The sequence below is a fragment of the Ursus arctos genome, unplaced genomic scaffold, assembly GCF_023065955.2.
Source record: "Ursus arctos isolate Adak ecotype North America unplaced genomic scaffold, UrsArc2.0 scaffold_9, whole genome shotgun sequence".
Classification (NCBI taxonomy): Eukaryota; Metazoa; Chordata; class Mammalia; order Carnivora; family Ursidae; genus Ursus; species Ursus arctos.
In genome coordinates, this window is record NW_026623111.1 from 3,105,303 (window position 1) to 3,123,021 (window position 17,719).

The 17,719-nt window shown below is 55.9% G+C and overlaps 1 protein-coding gene across 4 annotated transcripts in view; it reads left to right on the top strand.

Moving 5' to 3' along the window:
- Window positions 1-6,042: 6,042 nt before the first annotated feature.
- Window positions 6,043-17,719, top strand: part of ACOX3 (acyl-CoA oxidase 3, pristanoyl) — a 37,042-nt gene continuing 25,365 nt past the window's right edge. For 2 of the 4 annotated variants that reach the window (XM_057309918.1, XM_026485894.4), the window contains exons 1-7: window positions 6,043-6,164; window positions 7,821-7,978; window positions 8,330-8,563; window positions 9,401-9,475; window positions 9,857-9,946; window positions 12,446-12,589; window positions 16,346-16,434. In XM_057309918.1, coding sequence (XP_057165901.1) covers window positions 7,835-7,978; window positions 8,330-8,563; window positions 9,401-9,475; window positions 9,857-9,946; window positions 12,446-12,589; window positions 16,346-16,434 — 776 coding nt within the window. In that variant the 5' untranslated portion in view covers window positions 6,043-6,164; window positions 7,821-7,834. The remainder of the gene's footprint in view (window positions 6,165-7,820; window positions 7,979-8,329; window positions 8,564-9,400; window positions 9,476-9,856; window positions 9,947-12,445; window positions 12,590-16,345; window positions 16,435-17,719) is intronic. The other 2 variants (XM_048211872.2, XM_044379385.3) reach the window with 2 other exon arrangements.

Below are 17,719 nucleotides of genomic sequence, written 5' to 3' on the forward strand. Positions count from 1 at the left end.
TAGGGGCGAAGAACGTGCACCAGGGCCTGTGGAATTCAGTGAGGCATAAACGGGTGATGTAACCTCAGACACACCTGTTGGCGCCACAGGGACATGTTCATTTTTATGCCGTCTGTGTTGTCAACCCTAAAAAGTAAAGAGCCAGTTACTTTACTAGCAAAACAAGTTTATTCAGGAAAGGCAAGAGAGATTGCGGTTCTGCCGTGCAAGCTGCCGCGAGCGGTAGGCAAGTCTGGAGACAAGGAAAGGTCAGCTTCTGTTAGTTTTTAGGAAATCGGGGAGAGGTGTTTTAAACAAACGTTGAGTGGAGAACAATATGAGTTCGAGGTTGGACAGTTTCTCCTTGGCTGCAAGCCTGCTTAATGCGCTGTTGCTGGGGGGACAGGGATCTTCCTTCTTTTTCTTAAAAGTAGGAGATGGTATTCCTATGTGGAAAATGTCCTCTCTTGTCCCAAATAATTCTTTCTGCTGGTGATGCCCGCTGCAGTGAGTGGTACTTATGTGAGTGCTCCCCCCTCAGGACTTCCCAACTTTTATTTATTTATTTATTTATTTATTTATTTATTTATTTGAGAGAGAGAGAGCGCACACGCACACGTGAGCAGGAGGGGCAGAGAGAGAGAATCTCAAGCAGACGCCACGCCTAGTGTGGAGCCTGATACAGTGCTCAGTATCACCACCCTGACATCATGACCTGAGCTAACTCAAGAGTTGGACACTTAACTCAGGGAGCCACCCAGGTGCCCCGCCCCTCCCCTGACTTCATTTTAAATGAAGCTTTCTTTCTCCTCTTTTTTTTCCCTGGGGGCTGTTAGGACAAATCACCACAAACTGGGTGGCTTAAAACAACAGAAATTCATTCTCTCACAGTTCTGGAGACCCTGAGAGAGAATAATTCTTGCCTCTTTGGTTTCCGATGGTCGCCAGCAATTGTTAGCACCCTGGACCGAGGCCCCATCACTCTGCCTCCGTGGTCACACGCTTTCTCCGTGCCTCTTCTGCAAAGCCCCTATTTCCAAATAAGACCACGGGTACAGTGGGTTAGGATTTTGAGCTGTTTTTTGAGTGGCGGGGGGGACAGAATTCAACCCCCAACTCTGTCCAAAGGGGCGTAGCCTGGTTGGAGCAGCCAGAAGATGAGTAATGACAATCTTACCCGTTGTCATACATGGGGCAAGCCTGAGCCAAGCATGGAGAATGCAGAGCTGAAAATAGTCCCGCACTTCAGGCCGATGGTGGACGCAGACATCTAAGACGATGGTTATGAAACATGAAAACAGCAACATTCAGCACAGTGTTGTGGGTTCAGAAGGTTCACGGTTCAGAGGTTACAAAAAGGGGAGTTTTTCAGGCTCTGTGCCCCAGGTGTCCAGACCCTTTAGGGGCCGTGAGGCTTTACTTTGTCCTGGCATCGGCTGACGGGTCCCTGCTGCCCTGCTGCATGTCACAGGAGCGCAGCAGAGAGAGATGACCCAGCAGAAGCCTGGAGGCCTCGGGCTCTGGGGGGAGAGGTCATGAAGCCAGAAATCAATGTTTAGAGGGAGGTGGAAATTTCCAGGTGGCAGTGGGAGGGAATCCTTGTGTAAGGCCTTGTCAGCTCCTTGCTAGAACAAAGAACACAGTTTACCCACCTCTTGGCTCATACCTCCAAAGTCTGGCTTATTTGTCACAAGAGCCCTAGCGTAGTTTCTGGCACATAGGAGCTACCCAATTAATAATTACTGAGTGTAAAGGTCTGTGAGCAAAGGGAGTGTGGGGTGAGCGAGAAAGGAAGGATGGGGATAGAGACAAATGGCCAGAGTCAGGGAGGAAACTTTAGTATTAACAACGTGTTCAAATAATTGCACTTACCAATGACGGCCAATAGAGCAATGGCTAAAGATGAGCAAGGCATGGGTGGGCCAAACGGGGTGGAGTGGAGAGATGTCAAAATGATCAAGAGGCAGCTGGTCGGAACCACAGCAGAGGACTGCCAGCTCATTGTCAGCCGCGCCACTGCAAGACCAGTTTGTACCACCTCCACTGCCTCTCCTGGAAGTCTTATACCGGGAACTAGCTCACAAAACCGAACTCTCTTTCCTTCCCCCCAAAGTTGCTCCCCCTATCCTGGTCTCAGAGGCATCTCCATCCACCCAGGTCCCAGCAGGACAACCCAGACACATGTGTGACCCCTTCCTATCTTCCTACCTCACCACCATCCAAGACGTTTCAGGGTCCCCCTAGTTCTACCCAGAGCTGTCCAAAGCACACTTCCTGTCAGACTCAGGTCAAGCAGTGTCCTAAGGCCAGGGAGGGGACCGACTGTGGGGTCCTGGAGGGCTGGCAATCAGAGACCAGATGGTGGGGTGTGCAGGAAAGCCGGGGTCAGAGCTGGGAACCGTAGTCCTGAACCCAGTCACCAGTGCAGGGATCTAGGTGGAGAGATGAAATAATGAGACTGAAGCTGGCTACGACGCAGCCCCGAGCAGCCCCGGGGGGGGGGGTGTGTGGAGGTGCACTGACCTGAGAAACAGAGGTGTGGAAGGAGACAGAGAGAGAGAGAGAGAGAAAGGTGGAGAAGGGAAAGGAGCCCACTGATATTCGAAAGGCTGGGAGCCTCTGCTTCGTGTGTGCTTGACACCCCATGAGATATAGAACTAACAGCACAAAGTAACCTTCCCCCCCGCACCCGATACCTGCCCTGCCACAGGCCTTCCCACCTCTCCCATGTACCAGTTCACCTGTTCCTCTGTCTTCACTTCTAGCCTGCCTGCCTGTGCCTGCTCTCTCCCTGTCACTCGGCACTGGACACCAAAGATTTCCAAGTGGAAAGACGTTTATCTGGTATCAGTAAAACATGGGAACCTGTCTTACTTTCTAGTAGTTGTAATTTTGGAACAAACTGATCTAAAGGTGTGAATTCCTACTCTATATCTTATTTTATTACTCTCAAAAGTATATCCCTCTGAAAAACAGTGGCATTTATTTTTTATTAGGCCATTAATTTTTATAAAGATGTATTTATTTGAGAGACAGTGAGAATGAGCAGGAGGGCAGGGTGAGAGGGAGAGAGAGTCTCAAACAGACTCTGCACTGAGCAGAGACAGATGTGGGACTCGATCTCATAACCTTGAAATCACCACCTGAACCAAAACCAAGAGTCAGTTGCTCAACCAACTATGCCACCCAGGCACCACTTTATTAGACCATTATTTTTTATTTGATTTGCAGGCATTCCTGGCTGCTCCTATGGATTTAGGGACCCCTTGTAATGATGCCACATACCCATGGCTAGAAACATTGCCTGGTGGAGAATTAATTCTGATGGTTTAGCATGGTAGGTTCAGGGCCCTGGCCGGTCATTCAGACTCTTCCTTCTGCTTTTGCAACAGGAAGGTCCCCCTGATACTGATGCAGGCAGGCTGAGTCTGAGAACACATGGAAAGGTTATACAGGACCAGCCACGAGGGTCCTTGGCTTCACGCAGGACAGAAATCAAAGGCAAGCCAGAGAAGGTGAAAATAAGAGTTTATTGAATAGCATGAGTGACAGAGAATAGCAGACAGAGTGTCTGGGCAACACAGAAAAGAAATGAGAATGAGTCTCTTCCACGCTTTGGGTTAGGGGTTTATATTGGAAAAGGGCCTAGGGTACCTGTTCCTCCAGGAATCCGGGGTAGAGGCCAATCAAAGGTGAGTGTTGGGTGAACAACAGGTGTTATTCCCTAAATTACCAAAGGTGGGAGTATCAGCAGAGGTTAGCTTGAAGCTAGCATCCTGGGAGATGTTTGGAATCTGGCTCTTCTTCGATGTTGTCAGGTGTTGGGGGCCTAGGACAAAACTCAGAGAATGATTCACTTTCTTGCTTCCCCCTTGAAGTGGGAACAAGGCTTCGCTGGCTTATTCAGAGGCAAAATATGGAACATGAGTAAACAGGGCCTAGCAGAGAAACAGCAGAGAGGGAGCCTTTCTAAAATGGAGTCCCGTCAGCTCCCCTACCTCAGTATTCCCAATTGTAAGTCTGTTTTCAATGAGAATCACACTGTGACAAGGCAGTGTCATGGAACAAAGGAGAAGATACTTCACAGCTGAGCATCTCCACACAGTTCTCTCACTGGTGCTGAGGGAGCAAAAGGCAAGCTGAGGGCAAACCTCCCCCAGGTGCGGCATGTGTGACATTTCTCAGGCACTCCTGGCTGCCCAGGAACAAGGGAAGGGGAAAATCCCAAATGGTTAACTGATACAGATCACAGTCATGCCAGACATGAGTCTCCATGACTTTGCAACTATCTTAATGATTTATAAGAAAAAAAGCAATCTTATCAATAGCCAGGCCTCCAGAAACCTACAGACTCAATTTCCTGGAACCCTAACATCATCCTCCCTTCCACAGGAGAGTAAAACTTGTATAATCACCCACTCCTCACGACCCAAGTGCAGCTCTTGCTGCACACAGGTCCTGTCCCCGTGCTTTAATAAAAACACCTTTTTGCACCAAAGACCCCTCAAGAATTCTTTCTTAGCTGCTCACTCATGAGCCCTAAACTTCCAAATTTCATCAGGAGGCATCTTTTTTTAAAAAAGATTTTATTTACTTATTTGACAGAGATAGAGACAGCCAGCGAGAGAGGGAACACAAGCAGGGGGAGTAGGAGAGGAAGAAGCAGTCTCCTAGTGGAGGAGCCTGATGTGGGGCTCGATCCCATAATGCTGGGATCACGCCCTGAGCCAAAGGCAGACGCTTAACGACTGCGCCACCCAGGCGCCCCCATCAAGAGGCATCTTAAACTTCATGCATCTCAAAAACTGAACTTGTCTTCCCCCAACCACAGTGTCCATCTCTCAGCTCCCTTTATATGGAAACCTGATTTGTCCGTCTTTCTTGGTCTTCATGTGGTAAATTACCAAATCCAGTTGCTTCTGATGTGATTTGATGTGATGTGCAGAGCGAGCGGTCAAGAAAGAATTCTTGAGATGTTTTGGAAAAAGAAAAAAGGTGGCTTTACTAAAGCATGGGGACAGGACCCACGGGCAGAAAGAGCTGCCCTGGGGTAGTGAGGAGTGATTGATTATACAGCTCGAAGTTGGAAGGGGCAGACATAAAGCACGTTTCCAACAGGATTTTCACATGCTAAAGAAGACAGTCGGGGGATTGCCTGGGTGGCTCAGTTGGTTAAGCGTCTGCCTTTGGCTCAGGTCATGATCTCAGGGTCCTGGGATAGAGTCCCACAAAATCAGGCTCCCTGCTCAGCGGGGAGCCTGCTTCTCCCTCTGCCTGCCTCTCCCCCTGCTTGTGCTCTCTCTCTGTCCCTAGTTCTCTGACAAATAAATAAAATCTTTAAAAAATGAAGAAGAAAGAAGAAGGGGGGAGGGGAGGGGGAGGGAGAGGGAGAGGGAGAGGAAGAAGATGATGAAGATCTTCAGGGTCCTGGAGGCCGGGCTCTGGTAGAGCTACGGTTGTTTACCCCTCTAGCAGGCCGTTAACCTTAAGATCTGGAGCTCCTGGAGGAAGGTGTACCCTGCCTGCCTCAAGTATCTGCAAGGGGGCTGCAGGCGGTAAGGACATCTACTTTCATCTACATTTCCTTTGACCCCTGCACATTTCCCGTGAGGGCCCATCTCAGTCTGGAGCCCCACACACAGCCTAAGACGGGGTTTGGGAGCAGGTGTTTAGGTATGCAGCTGCCCCCCAGCCCCCACCAGGCAGGGGCTCGGCAGCGAGGCAGCGGGCAGTTCCTCTAGTCGGGTTGGACTGCGGGGTCGGTGACTGCCCGGGGCGGGGTAGGGCGTAGATCCCCCTGGGGGCCCTGGGCAGAACTGGGTAGGAGCCTGGTTCGCAAACGTTCCTGAGCACGCGGTGCAGCGGATCAATGGAAGCTGCCCGGGCTCCGACCCAGGGGCTCCGATGCCCGGGCTCTGGAGGAAGCCCCAGCAATCTGCACATTAAGCAAACATCCCAAGATACGAACGCACAGTGCGCAGGGAGACCCACGGGGAGGACCAGGAAGCGTTCCCCTCTGGCGCGCGTCTCGCGTCTCCTTGGCAACGAGCCGGGGCGCGCTGTGATGACGTCAGGGGCGGAGCCATCGCGTGTCTGTCGTGCCCCAAAGGACGTTCGTTGGGTGCCTGCTGTGTGCGCTGGACGGTGTGGGGACCCAACGATAAGGAGAGCAGGCGAAATCCAAGGTCGGGTCCACGGGCCGGGGACCCTGGCGGCGCGGGTGGCGTGGGGATGGGGCGCCGGGCCGGAGTAGGGACGACTTGTACAAAGGCCCACTCTCCCTGGTGGAGAGTTGTTGGCGGAGGGAGACTGCGAGCGCCGGGACGGTTAGGTCAACTGGAGAGACAGTATGAGGAGGTCAGACATTGTTCTCTGAGGTCGCCACACAGCTGTCGCCTCGAGGGAGCATGAACAGTTGGTATTTCAGAGTCACCTCTTCTGCCGCAGAGAGGAAAACTGCTCCAGTGCCACCCGTGACCTGCAGCAGCGGAACACTTGGCACTAGACTGGCATCACCGTGTGGTCACCCTGACGCACGGAGCGGTGAAGGGACAGGCTAAGTTCACCAGCTCACAAGTGTTCATGTTGGCGTCTCACGCCGGGCATTCTGGCTTCAGAATCCTTGGTCCCCACGGCGGTGCCATCATGCGGTCACGTAGGTGACCTCGGGTGGCGTGGGGTCCTAGGGGTCTCTTTAAATGTTTGGTTGAATTCACAGTGGAAGCCCCGTGGCTTGTCTTTGCGGGCAGTTTGTTGATCCTTACCCAGCGTCCATGTCCACTGTAGGTCTGTTCACATTTCCTACCCCCTCACACTCACTTGTGGGGGAGCGCGTCCCCTCTGCGCCTTTCCCCTCTCACACAGACACATGCAAGTTCTTTTGTCAAGAGATCACATTCCCATTGCTTATCAGCTGAGCAGCTGAACTCAGAGCCCCACGTCCCAGACTGTTTCCACACTCAGTGGAAATAGGCACAGGTTCCTGGAGGCCTCAAAGAGTCAGCTTTGGCGGGGGGTATCCATGCTCAGGACCCCACTCTCCTGCTGTTCCTCTAGGTCTGGGTTCACCAGCCTCTCCTGTCCCGGGCCTTGATGAGCCGGGGCACTGTGGAAAAGGAGGCAGTCCTCTCAGAAAATTTCAGAATGATCCTGTGGTCAAGAGGGCTGGGCTGCAGGTTGCCTGTTTTGTTGGTAGGAAGCCAGATGTCTGTTTTTCAAGAGAGTTCAGGATAAAAGTCTGTGTTCAGGGGCGCCTGGGTGGCACAGCGGTTAAGCGTCTGCCTTCAGCTCAGGGCGTGATCCTGGCATTATGGGATCGAGCCCCACATCAGGCTCCTCCGCTATGAGCCTGCTTCTTCCTCTCCCACTCCCCCTGCTTGTGTTCCCTCTCTAGCTGGCTGTCTCTATCCTGTCGAATAAATAAATAAAATCTTAAAAAAAAAAAAGTCTGTGTTCAAAGGCTCTCTGGCAGATGTCCCCCATCCAGGAGGGCTGGAAAGGGACCTTCGGTCCTGTCCTGTGTGGCCAGAGTGGACCAGCCAGCATAGGCTGGACTCCAGGGAGAGGCTTCCTGGGCCGTAAGGTCTGGCTGGGCCTCAGGGGATGGGTCTGGTGGCCCCGAGAGGGCGAGGTGTCCTCGGGCCAGGCTGTAGCCCTCGGAGCCTCTGGCCTCAGCTGCCCAGGATTGCCCACTGCCATTGGCCACCTTGTCTTTGGGGAAGGGACACGTGAGGTCTTCTATGGTCATTCTCTTTTGCCAGCCCTTTGGGAGTCTGTTGACTTTCCTAGGCTTGGTGGGTAAACAGGCCAGGTTACTGACTCAGGTCGTCTGTCTCCTGCAGGCTGATGCCCAGTGATGGCGCCCCCGTCAGAAGTTGGCACTGACACCCTGCTACCAGATCTCCCCAAGGGACCCCTGCAGGCTTACCGTGCCCGTGCCTCCTTCTGCTGGCAGGAGCTGGCCCTGTTCCTGGAAGGCGAGGACGTGCTGCGTCTGAAGGTGAGGCGAGCTGGCAGTGGGCCGGGCTGGGCCCCGCGGCTGTGCTGGGTGTTTGGTTCGTGGGCGCGGGCGGACCGTCTGACCCCTGAAGGGCCCAGCTAGTCCCTGGTGTGGTCTGTGTCCTGGGAGCCCTCTGGGCGAGCCTCTCTGCCACCCGGGAAGGAGCACAGGCTGGTTCAGCTTCTGAGGCCTCGGGTCCCTGTGCTTGTGACTGGAGGGACTTCCATCTGTCCCTGGGTTTCTGGGCTAGACCGTGTCCCGTGAAGCCAGCGGCCTTGAGAAAAGACATAGATCGAGTGCGGGTCTGTCTTTGCCTCCAAGTGGGCCACTCCCCGTCTCCTGCATTTCCAGAAAGCCATCTTCTCGGCTCTGGAGAATGACCCGCTCTTCGCTCGTCCACACGGGGAAGACCTCTCCTTGGAGAAGTACCGGGAGTTGAACTTCCTCCGCTGTAAACGGGCCATGGAGTACAACCTCCTCCCCGTGGAATCCATAGTGGCGAACCCTCTGTTGGTCCAGACGCTCATCACCTGTCTGGGCATGTATGACTGGTCCCTGGCTATCAAGTTACATCTGCACATGCTGGTAAGTGGGCAGCGAGGAGGGCGGGGGAGTGCGCCACCCCGGCCCTGGCAGGAGGCCAAGGCGCTGAGAGAGCAGGTCCTCGTTTATGTACATGACATGCAGCCCGTGGACGCGGACGGTGCCCGCGGGCTGTGCTGGTGGTCTGCCTTTGCTGGCTTGTAGAGCTTCTTGGGGATGCGAGTGTTTGGGGATATGTTTCTTTTAAAAGAGTTCTAAAAAATAATATAGGAAGCAAAAGTGGAGATGAGAGCAAGGGGGCAGATCTTGTGATGCTTGAGGGAGAAGTCCTGCTTTCTCAGCTGTCCGTTCAGATTTGCACACACGAGCCCTTCACAAGACCACCGTGCGAGTGAAAGCCCCATACGAAGAGGAGATTTGGGACTTTTTTGCTTTATACCAACCCTCCCCCAAAAAAACGCACAAAAAGCAAAACCAGCAGGGAAGGGGAAACAGGTCAGAGGGGACACTGGGGCTCCCACAGCCAGTACATGGGCACAGGCGAGGATGTGCCCACGGCCTCTTCAGATACGCGGCATGCCTGTGGGGCTCTGATGGAAAGCTGGGCTCACCTGCCCATCCCGCACACTTCTCCATCTGCTCCCCCCCTCTCCCCCTCCATTCCCCCTCCACTCCCGTCTCCCTGCCTGTCCGTCCCCTCAGTTCTCCCCTCGGGCATCTTAGGGGTGAGGTACTGCTGCTTGAGTTATGTGAACTGCTCGGGCCGCGATGTGGGTCTCACCCCGGCCATGGGCGTTACAGCACATGCCGCTCCCGACGCCCCCGAACAGCAGGACTCCTTAACTTGCACCTCCTTGCATGAGGATTTTGTATTTTCAGATTTTTGCATCAGCGATTTACAGCTCTGGTTCTGAAAGACATTTAAAATACCTTCCAAAGATCTTCAACATGGAGGTGAGTTGAGAGCCACGGTGAGCCGTGAGCCCGTGTTCTCCCCGCATACCTCAGGGTGCAGGACGGGGTCCCCGGGGGCCACATATTCCCCGGCACTCAGTGGGTTTAGCCTGTGGCTCTCAAGGCCAAACCTCCAGTTTTCTTCTGCTCCCGGGAGCAGTTCCTGGCTCCGTGCTGCCCTGGTGAGGCCGCTGTCAGCTCGCCCAGCCCGCTCTCCTCGCAGGCTGGGGCCATGGCGTCCTGCAGGACCCTGTGACCCACTAAGACCCCAGACAGTGCTTTGACCTCTAGTTCAGTCCTTCTGGAAAGATGGTGGCGGCCCTCCAGGAGCGCGCAGAAAGAGCCTCTCTTGTCTTACACCATTTTGTGCTTTGCTGTTAGATCTTTGGATGCTTTGCCGTGACTGAGCTCAGTCACGGGAGTAACGCCAAGGCCATCCGGACAACTGCGCACTATGACCCCACCACCGAGGTAGGTATTACGTCCCTGTCGGTCTCGGGGCTTCGAGCATGTGTAAAGTGGGGTCCCTACGCTCAGAAATCTGTCCTCGTACACGTGTACTTCTCACTGATCTCGCTGACATCGGCACCCTGCCAAGTGGCCACTTGGGACATAGAGAGTTTCTTTCTTTGTTCCCGAGGCAGCCTGTTGGTGTTGGGTTCGTAAATGTTCAGGCTGCCCACTTCCCAAAACAAACAGTGCGAAGAAGGTTCTCCTTGACCCCCGTCCCTTTCTAGCTGCCTGGTCCCCATCTGTGGCTAGGCTCCCCCAGCCAGGGGTCTGCCCTGTCCACTCCTGCTTCACATCTGGCCCCTGGGACTGCGTGGCCGGTGAGCATCGTTGGCCACTGCGTCGTGCGTTCCGCCAGCACATCTGTGGAGCAGGTGTCGTTCTCAACACTGGGCACTCACAGGCTGTGTCCTTGCTCTCGGGGAGCAGACGCTCTGGGCTGTAGTCGGGGGAGAAAGATTTTAGCTAATAGAGTCATGGTTTATGTGGTGGTGTGGTGGTCGGTGCTGCGGTGGGAAGGGAGGGCGGGGAGAGGATGGGGTTCATGGGTTGGGGTGGCCTCCTCTCCCCGTGACTTCTGTGCTGTGTCGCTCCCGTCGCTGGGGCCAGTTTCCTCCACTTCTGTGAGGACCGCGCCCTCCGCGGCTCTTTCCGCACCTGGTCTGGTGTCTCAGGAACCCTCCGCCTCCCCCGTGTTGGTAGAGCAGTTTGGAAGAGTCTCTGTAACAGAAAGTGAAGCCCTGTGCTGTGTGTTCGCTCATCACTCATTCAGTCTTCCACAACGTGGGCCGAGTGTGCGCTGGGCACCTGTGTGCTGCCTGCCAGGGGTGCACAGAACCGCAGACCTGAGGGGAGCCCCCGGCGGGCAGGGTGGGGCCGAGGGAGAGGTGGTGGCAGCCCGGCGCTGATGGCCCTCCATACCGGAGTTGGCGGGGGGGGGGCAGCTGCTCAGCCACAGCCCCCTTTGGCTGTCCAGCCACCAGATACCATTCTCTGAAAGGCCTGGCCTCATCTCTTTGCTCTGCGCTCTGGCGCTGTGGGCTCTCTGGGCTGAGCGGGGAGGTGGGGTGAAGCCTGGCCGTCCGTGGGGCAGCCTGCTTCTGACCCACTGCCAGCTGGCACCTGCACCCAAGTCAGAGCAGTGAGATCGGTGGCCTGGGGCCCCGCTGTGGGCCGCTGGTCAGGCGCCCATGCAGACTGCAGGTGTTTGCTGAGCAGCAAGTGCCAGGGGCACCTGGCGGGGAGCACAACAGATCAGTCTCTGCTCTGGGGGTCGCCTGTGCTGGAGGGGAGACAACGGACGGCAGCAAGGGGAAGTTGGGTGTGCCGGGGACCACGGAGACACTGAGGGGGTGGAGCAGTGTGCCGCGCAGGAGGGCATCTGTAGATGTGATGGGCTGGGACCCCGTGAAGGCTGTGGGCAGACATGGGCAGAGAGAGTGGCGGTGCCGCGGCCCTGAGGGAGCCCACTGCTTGGTGACTCCTGCAGAGGACAGGTGGCAGGTGTCACCGCCCCCCGAGCAGTGGCTGGCTGAGGGACAGTGACGGATAGTGGCCCCACGGAGAGGTGAGCCAAGGCAGGACTGGCAGGCCTACCCCTGCCCCTGCTTTTCCTTATTGGGGTCTTAGCATCTGGAGGGTAGTCCCCGGGGCACTGGGAGTTGATTATCCCATACACACTGCCAGGCGGGGCAAGGATGTTCCCTGTGCACTCTTCCCAGCTTCCCGCCTTCAGGGAGAAGGAGACCTGCCCAGCATTTGCCCGCAGTGGCCTGTAGCTTACGCAGGAGACGACCCACTGTCAGATGCTGGCCTTGCCCAGCTACTCAGCCCTCCCCCGCCAACCGTGGGTAGCTCCCCTCCTTCCCCACCCCACTGTACTCCCAGCCCGGCCCCCTGTGCGGCTCATCTCCCACCTCACTGATCAAGCCTCCCAGCTCCTCCCTTGACCCACAGGCTCATTCACTCCATTTCCAGGGTCCACCTTGTGCTCCTGGGCACGTGGCCCTCGTGCGGGTTGCAGGTGGGGGACACTGTGGAAAGAGAAACAGTATGTTGGTTGGAGCCTGTGAGGGGTGAGGGAGGAGCACAGCAGAGGAGGGGCTCCACTTAAAGGCTGTGGCCAGGGAAGGCGCCCCGAGGGGGTGAGGCATCGCTGTAAGCAGCACCTGGGCACTGGCCGGCTGCCGGAGAATCGGGCGTATATTTTATTGCATGACGTGAGTCCTCACTTTCCATAGACGTGTCTTCATTAAGTCATGGGACCCAGGGATATGCTGTGTTTAAAAACAGGGCTCCCTGCACCAGACAGGAGCTAAGACATTCAGGCACTTCTACTCTTCCTCGGGCATTTTGAACAGAGAATGGTGAATCTGTCTAAAAGGGACAGGAATTCTGTGTGTGTTTCAGTTGTTCATTATAACTTTGATTATAACTTTATTATTATTTTTTTTTGTGCAGGAATTCATCATACATTCCCCCGACTTTGAAGCTGCCAAATTCTGGATTGGCAATATGGGCAAGACGGCTACCCACGCCGTGGTGTTCGCTCAGTTGTACACGCCGGGGGGCCAGTGCCACGGCCTGCACGCCTTCATGGTACAGGTGAGGTGGCTCCCGGCGGGCGGCTTCAGCCCTGCACGTGCAGCATCGTCTGGGGGTGGGGGCGCTCCTGGCTTCTAGTGAGCGTGGACCAAGGGAAAGGTGAACCATCCGGCATGCTAAGGACAGACCACCCACCCCAAAAGGGGATTATCCAGTCTCGAGTGTCAGGGGTGCTGGGGTCAATAAACCCGGTCTAGACCTGAGATCACCTGAGGAAGAGTCTTTCTGTCCCTTTGGTGGCCACGTCGCCATGTTTTCAGCTGCTCATCACAAACCTAGGCTTCCCACCCCCACCCTCCTGTGGTTCTCACCCAGCAGGTGTGAGGTGGGCTCCAGTGCTGATGTGAAGTCCGACTCGGGGCCCTTGATGTAGCCTGTTCCTGAGTCACGGCAGGAAGCTGCCGCCAAGGGGGTGCCCCGAACCGACGGCCAGGCCCGGGCTCCCTGCCTTCCTGGTGAGGCCCGTTTCCCAACTGCCCAGGGCTGCTGCAGTGTCCCCGAACCCTGAGCTTCTGGAAGCTTGTCCAGGACCTTTCTGTCTTGGCCGACTGGATACTGAATGGGAACCCTGCTTCCCCACACCCCGACCCCATTTCGGCACTTTTGTTAAGACCTTCCTGGTGAGGGGTTCTTATGAGAGAAGAAAGTCAGCCACGTCTTTTTTCCCCCTAATTGAGGTGAAATTCATATAACATACAATGAACCATTTTGAAGTGAACAGTCCAGTGGCATTTGGCGCGTTCCCAGTGCTGCCTCTAGTTACAACGTTTTCATGTCTAGGGGAACACCCCGTGCCCACGTTGGCTTCCCACCCCGCCCCCCAGCCCCTGGCAATGGCTGATCTGCGCTCTGCCTTGGTGGCGGCTTTGCCTGCTGGACGTTTCCTGTGGAAGGAACCCTACAGCGTGGCCTTTTCTGTCGGGCTGCTTTCCCGTGGTAGAGTTTTGAAGTCCACCCGCAGACTTTCCTTACTTTTTAAGGCTGAATAACTCATTGTATGAATTGGCCCACAATGTGTGTATGCACTTGCCTCTTTATGGGTGTTGGCTGGCTTTTGCCTTGTGGCTGTGCTGAGCAGTGCTGTGCGTGCTCACGGGCAGGTGTCTGTTTGAACCCGTTTCCGTTCTTCCGGGTGTTCGCCCAGGGGTGGACTTGCTGAGTCCTGTGGTAACACCACGCTTGGCTCTTTGAGGACTCGCCACCCTGCTTTGCACAGTTCCCGCCAATCTGTAGTCCCATCCGTGGCGTATGAGGGGCCCCGGTTCTTCGGACCCTCACCGGTACGTGTTTTCCTTCCCATTTGCTAGTGGGCACGAGTTCGTATCTGCTGTGCTTTTGATTCGCGCTTTCATCATGACGTCTGATGGCGAGTTCTCTTCGTGCGCCAGTTGGCCGCTGGTGTATTGTCCTGGACAAATGTCTGTTCAAGTCCTTTGCCCGGTGCAGCCACACGAAGACCCGCGCTGGTCCCCCCACCCCCACGGGAAAGGCAGAGGCTGTTTGCTCAGGGCTGGCTGTAGCGGGGGGCGGCTGCCATCCCTGGGGAGGCGGGGGCAGTTGCTGAGCCTGGTCAGGGGAGTGGGCTGGGCTTTGTCAGGTTGGCCCCCGTGGACAGCAGGACAGATGAGGGGCGCTGTCAGGCACCCACCGAGCCCTGGCCCATGGCCACGGGGGCTTGCTGGCCTTCTGGAGCTGCTCGCTGAGGGCTGTGGCTCACGGTCCTGCCGTCGCGTGGCCGGGCGCCGTCCCTCAGTGCCTCTCCGTCCGGCTCTGAATGGGGTGCTTTGTCTTCTTACTGTTCAGTTCTGAGAGCTCTTCACGTGTCCTGGAGACTCATAGATGATTTTCTCTCATTCCACAGGTTGTCTTTTCACAGGTTGTGTGTGTCCTTTGAGCACGAAGGGTTTTCACTTCAGTGAAGTCTGGTTGGTCCCTTTCCCCCTTGTCGCTTGTGTCCTTATTTTCAATTCACATTTGAGCCCTGGAGGACTTGCTGTCGCTCTCCATTACCTCAGGCGGCCACGCGCTGCTGCTCTGAGCACGGCGTGTACACGAAGTGACTTTCTTGTGGAGACTGGGCTGGCATTCAGCTTCGCTCAGGGGCTCCGGCCCGGTGGTCGAGGGAGCCTTGGGGTTTCACCCTCTGGCGGGCCCATGCCACCTCGCCATCCAGCGGGGCATTTCTGCGCGCCTCGTGTGCGCCAAGCAAGGGCTCGCGGGTGCGTCCCCGTCCTCGTCGAGGACGAGAGCACGAAACGAGGCCTCAGCGAGCTTGTCGGCGTCGCGGTGTACACTACAGGTCGTAGCCGATCCGGTGGAGAGCTGTGCTTTATCACAGGTTTGTTTCCTCACGTCGGGTAGGCAGGCCTCACAAATTGTAAATGGACACGGTCACGTTCGTTTGCGATAAGTATGACGTTCCCTAGTTCCGCTCTGTGCATCGGTCCGCTCCCTTTCCTTGCCTGGGAGGTCAGTGCGGGATTTGTGGCAACTGGGTGGTCACTGATTTCCACGTGAACCGGGACTCGCCCCCGCGCTGTTTTTCTCTGCGATTCCTCGAAAAGCGCCAGCCTGTTTTCTTTTAGTGCGTCTTCTCTCCGTGTGCACTTCCTTTCCAACTTTTTAAAAAAAATTCCAAACCGTTATGAAAAGTTAGCATCCAAATCTTCACTGGGACTTACTGAAAGATGAGGAAGGGGGAAGAGCATTTATGTTTGGACTTCAGCCTTTGTTTTTCTCTGAAATACCATTATCGTGACATTCAATCAAATCAGATGGTTGTTCCCCCAAAATAAATGAAAGCAAGCCATTCTTCAAATTACTAAACTCCCGATAGCGCAAACTCACTTCTTCCTTAAAGCAGAGTTTCTTGCCCTGCGCCGTGGACCTTTGGGCTGGGTGAGCCTCTTGTGGGGCCGAGCTGCCCACGGCGCGCCATGCTTCACGGCTACGTGCCCAGGGTACCCTCCAGTAAGGACAGACGGAGGGTCTCAGACATGACACCCGGCCCTGGCAGAGAGGGGCGGTGCGGGTTCACACCTGGTGGGAGTCGCTACCGTACTGGCGGTCTGGGGTGCAGCCCGTGGCCCTGGCGTAGAGCTCCCACGGTGAGGAACCATCTGTTAGCTACATCTGTAGTGTCTGGGAAAGCGTATTCACAGAAACCCGCTTTGGGAGCAGAGATCTACAGGACTAAGCTCAGGCTGCGTCTCCTCTGGCACGCGTGCACACGGCCGTGTTGTCCGTTCGGCACAGTCCGGCGGCAGCCCGGCGCGGAAACACAAAGGTGACGTTGCCGCGGGCCTCGAGGCTGCAGTACCCCTCAGCTCCCGTGCCGGCCGCCCGGCACTGCCGCCGTGACACAGCACCACAAAGCTGGAGGCCGGACGTCTGACCTCAGTGTGGCAGCCCCCCCCCATACCCAGGCTCCAGGGGACAGTCCGCTCCTGCCTCGTCCAGCCCCTGGTGGCCACCGAGTCACTGGACCAGCGGCTGCATCCTCTCTGTCTCTGATAAGACACTTGTCATTGGACTTGGGGCCCACCCAGGTCATCTGGGAGGACCTCGTCTCCAGATCCTTTGCTTAATTATGGTTGCAAACACCCCATCTCCAAATAAGATCATGTTTTTGCAGGACGTCGTTTCCCACATACAGGAAGGGAGCCCGGGCTCAGTCACTGGGGGGTTTAACACATTCGTTTTCATTCCCGTGAGGTCCTAATGGCTGCTGTTTATTGTTTTCCATGCGTTGTGCAGATTCGGAACCCCAAGACCCTTCTTCCCATGCCAGGGGTGATGGTTGGCGACATGGGGAAGAAGCTGGGGCTGAACGGTATGGACAACGGGTGAGTGTGTCCCCTGACCTTGGTGGTCACAGTGTTCTCTGTGGGGTCACTACTTGAGGCTGCTTGCTCAGGACTTACATCCCCGCTGATGCCAGCCCGTGGGCTGTTCTGGCCCTCCTAGAGGCCTGTGGGGCCTGTAATGCATGGCAGGGACACACGCCTCACCTGCCCCTTGAGAGCTGTGTCACACACACACACCCCCCCCCGCATCACACAGCCCGTGTCACTCACACACCCCATGTCACACACACCGTGTCACACCCACCCTGTGTCACACCCACACCCTGTGTCACGCCCACCCTGTGTCACACAGCCCGTGTCACTCACACACCCCATGTCACACACACTGTGTCACGCCCACCCTGTGTCACACAGCCCGTGTCACTCACACACCCCATGTCACACACACTGTCACGCCCACCCTGTGTCACACAGCCCGTGTCACTCACACACCCCATGTCACACACACTGTGTCACGCCCACCCTGTGTCACACAGCCCGTGTCACTCACACACCCCATGTCACACACACTGTGTCACGCCCACCCTGTGTCACACAGCCCGTGTCACTCACACACCCCATGGCACACACACTGTGTCACGCCCACCCTGTGTCACACAGCCCGTGTCACTCACACACCCCATGGCACACACACTGTGTCACGCCCACCCTGTGTCACACAGCCCGTGTCACTCACACACCCCATGGCACACACACTGTGTCACACACACCCCCATGTCTCACATACATCGCATCACACACATCCACTGGCCTGGCCACCATCTGACTGTTTCTGGAACAGCTTTTGTGGTCTGCATGTGCTCAAAAGAGGTATGTGAAGTTTTGCTTTCAGTTAAACTCACGTGAATATTTTCACAAGTATAAATACATTCAGACTTGTTCTGTCTCTGTGTGGCAAGAACGGGTGAAGATTTTCCATTCCTTAAAAAGGGCACTTTGAGTTTATAGGGCTGTGCTTGGGAAAGCATTGCTCAGCTTTCCAGTAATAAAGCTGGAACACTCCGGGGGTGCTGGCACCCAGTCTGTTCTTAAAAAGTGGATATCTGAACTCACTGCCTGGGGGGGCCTCCGCCAGGCCTGCGCCTCCACGGCGGCCCGTCAGAACAGCTCCACAGAGGTCCAAGCGCAGCGGCTGCTCCCGGGCAGGGCCTCAGATGCTCCCGGCGGGGCCTACAGAGGAGCCGGTCTATTGCTGACCTTCGTTTCATCCTTGGGAGGGTGACCCGCAGAGCCTGGTCTCTTGCCTGCATGCTGGCAGGGGCCT